This window comes from Alligator sinensis, unplaced genomic scaffold (genome assembly GCF_000455745.1).
Source record: "Alligator sinensis unplaced genomic scaffold, ASM45574v1 scaffold777_1, whole genome shotgun sequence".
Classification (NCBI taxonomy): domain Eukaryota; kingdom Metazoa; phylum Chordata; order Crocodylia; family Alligatoridae; genus Alligator; species Alligator sinensis.
Window position 1 is genome coordinate 829,435 of NW_005841882.1, and position 8,685 is coordinate 838,119.

At 48.4% G+C, this 8,685-nt stretch overlaps 1 protein-coding gene across 3 annotated transcripts in view; it reads left to right on the forward strand.

Moving 5' to 3' along the window:
• Positions 1–429: 429 nt before the first annotated feature.
• SPATA13 (spermatogenesis associated 13) overlaps positions 430–8,685 on the forward strand; it is a 126,959-nt gene continuing 118,703 nt past the window's right edge. The window contains exons 1-2 of one of the 3 annotated variants that reach the window (XM_025196603.1): positions 430–636; positions 8,033–8,162. In XM_025196603.1, the coding sequence (XP_025052388.1) occupies positions 548–636; positions 8,033–8,162 (219 nt within the window). In that variant the 5' untranslated portion in view covers positions 430–547. The remainder of the gene's footprint in view (positions 637–8,032; positions 8,163–8,685) is intronic. The other 2 variants (XM_025196609.1, XM_025196610.1) reach the window with 2 other exon arrangements.

The window sequence follows — 8,685 nt, forward strand, 5'->3', positions numbered from 1 at the left end:
GAGAAGTATTTAGATCCTAAAATTAAAGCAGTCCAAATAAGACAAATACTTGGGCTGGATGTGAAGTCTTTGGTGCACGAATATATACTCTTGATATTTCTTTCCTACAGAAAAACCAAACACATAAAACCAAAGGTCTCCAGGTTGGATACATCTTTCACAGAATGGATTCTTCTATGCATATGGCTTCTGAAGGAGCAAAAAGTGAAGTGTGATTATTGTGTCAATACATGACAGGATTTTGGTATTTTTCTCAAGGACATATGTCTCTAGACAGGCTGAGGGAATATTTATGAAGCATGGTCTTGTTCTTACACTGACACGTTTCCAGCTGTACCTCCCACCACAGAGTAGGGGGAGGAAAGGAAGCTGCTGATTGGTGTGGAGGCTGTTACAGAAAACACTGAAGCTTTCTGGCTTTAGAAAGCTTGAATTACTGACTGCATTTTGCCCAGGCTTGGGCAGCATAAACTGTATGAATAACAGGAAAACTTTTTGGGGTGTGTTGAAGGGACACAAAAGAACATGTAGATTTTCTTCTTGCTGAATGTACAGGTTGAGATTTGTGCCTTGTTTCTGGAATGGATTTGTTATTTACAGTTATCTGCTGCATTTTTCTTTTGAGTCTACAGAGAGGTAAGGAAGTAACGATATTCTTCCCTTCTCTTTTCCTTTTTTCCCCTCCATTGGGAAGTTACAGACTCTTATTAGTGTGACATTCATGCTGTATCCTCTACTGCTGGGTGGCTCTTTATCGGTCAGTTGTTGTTCCTGTCCCAGAGACAGCTGCCTCACCATTGTTTGCAAAGCACTTGAGGATGAAAAGTGCTATATTGCCTACCTACAAATTTGAAAACAGATTCCAAAGATCCCGGTGTTCAGTTTACTGTAATAAGAAGGGCTATTTGCATAATTTGGAACAGAACCTGGGTTTTGTATTCAAACAACCCCAAAGTTAGGAGTGTTTGGATCTGGGGTGGTGGCTTGGGATCATATGTATAGGTATGGTGGTATGTGTTTGTCTGTGAGTCTGTGTATATGTGCAGTATTAATACTATAACCCTATACGTTCATTCTTATCAAGTTTGTAGGTTAGTCAAATAGGTGAACCGATTTATGGGATTAAGTGACAGGAGTTCAAGAGTATTAGAACTTGAAGTTCATGTCATCCAATGCAGCCCTAGGTGCCCCTCGGTCCTTTCTGAACCAACTACTGACCTGCTTGCTGCCACAGCCCTCCCCTCTGTTATCTGCATGGCTCTCTCAGTTCTTTCTCCCCATTCCCACTTATTACAGGGATCTTACAATTTACCTTAAACAATTATTTTTCTTTGTGGTTGGCATGAAGCCAAAACATTTTTTTTTTGTTGCTTTGTGTGCATCCTTGAGTACCAGTTCCTGAAAAGCTTCTCCATCTGCTGCCACTGAGACCTCTTCAGGGAAGCAAGACAGAAGTTCACTTAAAGCTTCACATGGGAGGGCTGAGAATAATCCATCTCAGTCTTCCTGCAAGAACAGAACAGCTGTGGTCAAAGATCAATAAACACTACCAGTTGCTCTAAGAGTTGTAAATAGGAAGAATTCCACAAAATAAAACCTGCAATAGGGGTCTCTGTCCTTAACAATTTCCTCTAGCAGGAATCATGGGGAAAATAGTAATTACGGGGAAATTTGGTTTCTTTTTTCTTTCAGTGGTTCCACAAACCCAAATATATATTTTAGGTGGTGAGGAAATAACTGGAATGGGAAGACATGCTGGCCTGCTGTTAAAGAATAACTCATTTGTGTTTAATACACTGAAGAAACTGTACAAGAACAGTTTATCCATGTGAAAATATAACCCCAACCCTGTTGCCAAGGTCATTAAGACCTCAGGTGATCTGCTGCATAATTACTAGCTAGCTGTGCAAGGTTAAACTGTGTGAGGCTAATTTAATTTACTCAGTGAGTGCATCTACAACTGCAAATGCTCCACGGTGGGTTTACTCTAGAATAGTTTACCCAAGCAGGCATCTACACATGCAGGGAAGCGAGAGCATATTTGCTGCTCATGGTAGCAGTCTGCTCCCACCCCTGCTGGCCCTGCACTGGCCCCTTGCAACAGCCAGAAGGAGTGCTAGGCTCCCCCTGGGTCCTAGCCCAGGGGCTGGCAGGGAGCATGAGGCCAGGAGACAGCTGTCTTCTAGCAGGGTCTGGGAGATTGCTCCATGCCCCCAGAAGCTGCCTCCTGCTGGGGCAGGCCCTGCCACTGGATCCCGGGTGGAGACAATGTCCCCCTGCTCCAGCAGAAGGGAGCTCCCAGCCCCTGCTCTGTGATAGTGGAGCAGGGGTTGGGAGATTCTTATTTCCCAGCCCTGGCTCTGGGATCGCAGAGCGGGAGCTTGGAGAATCCTATCTTCCAAGCCCCGCTTCTCCCAGCATCAAACTTGTTGTCTGGCTCAGGGGTGTGTGTGCTGAGCTACTGGTGGGAATGTTGTGAGCCCAAGTCTGGGTATGGACACAGTGGATCCCTGGTGATCATGAGGAAACTTCTTTCTGATAAGATTGCGGAGCCACTGGTGATCATCTCTGAAAGCTCATGGCAATCAGGAGAGGTCCTAAATGATTGGAAAAGAGAAAACAGAGTGCCCATATTTAAGAAAGGGAAAAAGGAGGACCCAAGGAACTACAGACCACTCAGCCTCACCTCAGTCCCTGGAAAAATTGTGGACAGATCCTAAAGGAATCCACCTCAAAGCACTTGGAGGAGAAGAAGGTGATTAGGAACAGTCAGCATGGATTACGAGGAGCAAGTCATGCCTGGCCAACCTGATTGCCTTCTATGATGAGATGACTGACTCTGTAGACACAGGGAGACTAGTGGATGTGGTATACCTTCATTTTAGCAAGTCTTTTGATATGATCTCCCAAAACATTCTCACAGGCAAGGTAAGGAAGTACAGGCTGGATGAATGAACTATAAGGTGGATAGAAAACTGGCATTGGGCTTAGAGGGTAGTAATCAATGGCTTGATGTCTAGTTGGCAGCTGCTATCAAATGGAGTGCCCCAGGGATCAGTCCGGGGGCCAATTTTGTTCAATGTCTTCATCAACAACCTGGAAGATGGCACAGAGTACACCCTCAGCAATTCTGCAGATGACAGCAAGCTGGGAAGAGTAGTTGATATGCTGGAGGGTAGGGCTAGGATTCAGAGTGACCTAGACAAATTGGAGGATTGGGCCAAAGGAAATCTCAGGAGGTTCAACAACAATTGCAAATTCCTGCATTTAGGATGCAACAATAGCATGCACCAATGCAGACTGGGGGCTGAATGGCTGGCCAGCAGCTCTGCAGAAAAGGACTTGGGGGTTACAGTGGACAATAAGCTGAATATGAGCAAACAGTATGCCATTGTTGCAAAGAAGGCTAACACCATACTGGGCTACACTGGTAGGAATGTTGCCAGCAGATCAAGGGAAGTGATTATTCCCTTCTATTCAGCACTGGTGAGGTCACATCTGGAGTACTGTGTTCAGTTTTGGGCCCTCCACTACAGAAAGGGTGTAAATAAATTGGAGAGTCCAGTGGAGGGCAGCAAAAATGGTGAGGGGGCTGGGGCACATGACAGATGAGGACAGGTTGAGGGGACTGGACTTATTTAGTCTAGACAAGAGAAAACTGAGAGGGGATTTAATAGCAGCCTTCAACTATCTGAAGGGGATGCAGCTAGACTGTTCTTAGTGGTAGCAGATGACAGAGCAAGGAGAAATAGTCTGAAGTTGCAGCAAGGGAAGTTTAGGTTAGATATTAGGATTTTTTTTTTACCTAGGAGAGTAGTAAAACATTGGAACACATTACGTAGAGGGGTTGTGGACTCTCCATCCTGGGAGGTTTTAAGACCTGGCTAGACAAAGCCTTGCCCAAAATGATCTAGTTGGGAATGATTCTGCTTTGAGCATGGGGTTGGGCTAGAGGTCCCTTTCGACCCTAAATTTTCTATAATTCTATGATTCTGTGAAGTAATGATGTCACCCAGCAGGAACTGAGTTGCATAGCATCACATCTTTGGTCAAATTACCAAAAGTTTAAAGTAGTCTGGAGCCCTCAGAAAGTCTGAATAGATTTCCTCTGTTTATAAGTAGGCAGAGACATTACCCTTTAAGATTCTCTTGTGATTTTGGCTAAAATAATTTTTATACCTAGCTCACTATAAATTCCAATGTAACAAGGCATGATCCAGGATAGGGACCTTTAGGCACTACTGCACTGCAAATAAAAGTATATCATCATCATGTTAGCATTATTGTAGTTATTATCTGTAATCATAATATTATAGATGTATATACAAATTCAAGTATTACTTAGCAGGGATAATTTTTCTACCCTTAAAATTCTTTGGGTTAACTCTTTTTAACATTTGTGGCCCTAACTGATTTTTCTATATTGCTTACATGCTGTTAAATTAGAGTTGCTGCATGGTCAAAGGGCTGGTGTACACAGGGAAATTTATCCACTTAATCACACTGGTTATACCACTGCAGTTATGCCAGCACAGCTCACCATGTGGACACTCTGGCTAGGTACAGACAGCCAAAAGCCTGAGGCTGAATTGATTCGGTCTTTACAGGTTAGTCTAAAATACACAGATTAATTGAAACAGAAGTGACCAGACATTTACCTTTGATTCAGGAAATGTGGCCTCATGCCTACAGTGGCTCAAGCCAGTAACCAGGGGAACCTCAAGAACAGGTCTCTGGCTGTGTGTTCACTTTCTCTTCCTGATACCCCTGAGGTCTCTGGGATTTACAGTCCAGAATTAAAGCAACAGGACTCTGCAGGGTTGCTCATCACTCCCTCTTCCTGCTTCCAGGTGCCTGTGGGATTTATAAGCCACAGTTGCAGACAGCACTAAGTAAGCAGGGTATCTAAGCCCCCTCCCTGATACCAGACCCCAGCTGGGGTTTGCTGGGTGGGGGGCAACTCCCCCTCCACCCATAGACTTGGCTGCATCCCCAGCCAGGCTTGCCCCCCTCAGCCCCTTGTCGGCCAGCCTTCACTCCTCTAGCTAGGGAGCAGAGGGGCAGGGTCAGCCCTGCTCTCTGGAGCAGACAGCAGAGCACAGCACAGCCCAGGGCTGGAAGGCATGCTGGGATGCTGGGGAATTCTGATTTAACTTGAACCAGGAAGGGGGCTGGGACAGAAGTTTGATAAACCGGTTTGACCCAAATCAGTTAAATCTGGTTTAACCAGGTTTATTGTAAACCAGTTTCAGCCATTTTGAAATTGGTTTATGTGCACTGAACTTTTGTTCTGTTACAGGTTTAAACCAGTTTCTGATCACCAGGGATCCTGGTTTATCTGATTAAAAATTGCAAATTCTCTGATTAAAAACCCAAAATCTATGATAAAAATGAAAGGTCCCCCACAGCCTCCTCAGCCCTCCTGACACTCCTCATCAGGAGGGTGGGGAGGAGGACTCGCATGCAGCGGCCGCCACTACACTTATGCCCCGCAACCAGCCGCACGGTTCCGCAGTGATGCGGGGTGGTGGCGGCTGTGTGCTGGCTGGAGGAGTGGGGGGCCTTGTGGGCAAGTGACGCGCGGTGCAGTGTGGTGGTGCCCACCATGTGCGGGCCACACACATGCCACCCAGCCAGCTGGCCAAGGGTGGAAGAGGAAGAGGGGGAGAGGAGCTCGCATGAGACCGGTTGCATGGCTCGGTGGCCATGGCTCTGCAGTGGTGGCGAGGGATGGTGGCTTGTATGTGGCGGCTGCTGCCGCTTACCTGTGGAGCGGTGTCAGCGGTGGCGGCCGCTGCATGAAAAACTTCCCTGTGCTGCTGCTGCCACCACGGAACCATGCCCGCAGAGCTGTGCGGCCGGCCACAGGGTGGCAACAGCAGTGTGGTGGCAGCCGGGCGGCATGCAGCCACCCCCACCACCATCCCTTGTCACGCAGCAGTCACGGCCAGCACCACACTGCCGCTGCCATCCTGCAGTCAGCTGCACAGCTCTGCGGGCATGGCTCCATGGTGGCAGAGGTGGCATGGGAAGGTTTTGCACGGAGCAGCCACCACCGCTGGCACAGCTCCACAGGTAAGCAGCAGCGGCTGCTGCATGTGAACCCCCCCCACAGCCACCATCCCTCACCACCACTGTAGAGCCGTGGCCACTGAGCTGTGCAGCCAGCCACATGCAAGCTCCCCGCCTCCCCCTCCCTTGGGCAGCCGGCCGGGTGGTGTGTGAGGCCCGTACATGGTGGGCACCACCACACTGAGCCCTGCGTCACTTGGCCGCAAAGCCATGTGGTCGGCCACGGGAAGGCAGCGCAGGGCATGGTGGTGGTGGCCTCCATGTGTGAACCCCTGTCAGGGCGGCCATCATGTGTGTGGCCCACAGAGGGCGCCTGCCCTCACCCCCCCGACCCGCCTCCCAGCTGCGGTGTGCTGCCTGTGGCCGGCAGCAATCCCCACTCCCTCAGCCCCCAGCTGCCTTCCCCAGCCCTGTCCCACAATCGCCAAGCCCCACTTAGCTCTAGGGTCCAGGAGCGAAGGGCGAGTCTGAGCCTGAGACTGAGCCCAGCCTTGGCTGACTCAGAGGCTCAGGCCCAGGGCTGGGGGTTTCCCGCCCTTTCTGCAATTGGCTTTTGCAGGCTGGAACAGTTCCAGCCTGCAAGAGCTCTTTGCAAAAGTGGAGCATACACGGATTTCTCTGCTAAAAGGGGAAATTGTTGTTTTCTCTGATAAAAACAGGGAATCTGTGGTTTTCTTCATTTTTCCATGGGTAATGGAAAGCCTGGATCCCTGCTGATCACTTAAACTGGTTTATGTGTAACTTCTGTCCCTAGCCCTGTGATTCATTCCCTTGCCCCTCTACCAGTGTCATATACACTAGGGCTGTCACGGATTTCTCTGCTAAAAGGGGAAATTGTTGTTTTCTCTGATAAAAACAGGGAATCTGTGGTTTTCTTCATTTTTCCATGGGTAATGGAAAGCCTGGATCCCTGCTGATCACTTAAACTGGTTTATGTGTAACTTCTGTCCCTAGCCCTGTGATTCATTCCCTTGCCCCTCTACCAGTGTCATATACACTAGGGCTGTGCAAAGCTTCATTCTCTGATTTGATTCAGCAGAGATTTGGCCTGATTCAGTGGCTGAATCTCCAAATCCAAATCAAATCAGAGGACCCTTTCATCTCTCTGAATCGAATCGGAACCCTCTGAATCGATTCAGAGAGATTCAGAAATATTCAGAGATTCGGACATAGAGACAGCTTTAAATGTTTTTTCTACATACCTCTAGGTAGCAGGGGCTCATGATTGCTGCAATGTTGGGGTGCATAGAGTGTCCCGCAGAAGCATGGGGGGCTCCCTAGCTCGATCAGCAGCAGACCTGGAAGTGGACCAAAAGCACTTCTGGTCAACTTCTGGGTCTATTGGGGAGCGTGCAGGGGCCCCCCCACACCACCCTGTCTCAGTGACTGGTGCCTCCTGAGTCGGGGGGGCGCACCCAGGGTCCTCCTGCAGCCGATTGCTGAGCCGGGGAGGTGCGGGGGACCCCCCAGTGCACTCCCTGGTAGACCAGAAGTACTTCAGCGTTTGCCACCAAGCACATGAAGGATGTCGAGCACACTCAACATGCCCTAGCATCGCAGCAATCACAAGCCGTGCCTGCTACCTCAAGGTATGTAGAAAAAGCTTTTAAAGCTGTGTCTATGTCCGAATTGCTGATTCTCCGAATCAGCATCGAACCTTCAGATTCAGATTCAGCCAAATTAAATCAGGGACAGTGATCTGAACAAACAAATTGAATCACTGTCCCTGATTTGGGCCGAATCAAATAGGGCCCGCTTTGCACACCCCTAATATACAGCATCACCTGCTCACAGTGCCCCTCTGTTGTCTGTAACTTCTGTCCCTAGTCTCTTACATCAGAAGAAGCATCCACATATGGTGTTATAGCAGTATAACCACAGAAGTATACTTGTACCAGCATAACTGTGTCAGTAAATTTCTTCTTATAGGTAAGCACTCATAATATGCTTGGTGTTCCAGGTCTACAGCACTTTGTCCATATGAGGGTTGGGATCATACACTGGGATTACTCCTATTGAGAAGAACTCCAGGATCAGATTCTTTGTTTCTATCTCAGTTGGGTATCAACTTACCCTCCGATCAATCAAAGGTATTGGGTGAGCAGATCCCTGCTTCTAAGTAACATCTTCAGTTGTGGTTCACTTTAGAAAAGATGAGGACTGACTTGTTCTCTGTACATACTTTTGTAATTAGATGTTTCCATTTTTATGAAAGTACTATTTCACCTCATATGAAGCTGGTGTCAGACGCATGCTAATTATCATTATATCAGTATAGGCACTAGGGCTGTGTGAAGCTTTGGGTGCTGATTCGATTCAGAGGAGATTCGGCCTGAATCCAAACTGAATCGGGGGACCAGTTAAAAGATCCAAATTGATTCAAAGCTCTCCGAATCAATTTAGAAAACATTTGGAGAGCTTCGGCAATTCGAGCAGTCCCCGCCCACTGCAGCAGGGAGCTAGACCTGGACTCCATGATGGTATGTAGGGGGTGGGGGAGGGGAGGCTGGAGGAGGGGGGAGAGGACCATGGAGGGACCCCTGCCAGGCGCCATCCCCTGCCTGTTCCCCCAAACCCCCCATGTGCCCCCTGACCCCCGCCTGCTGTCCCAGC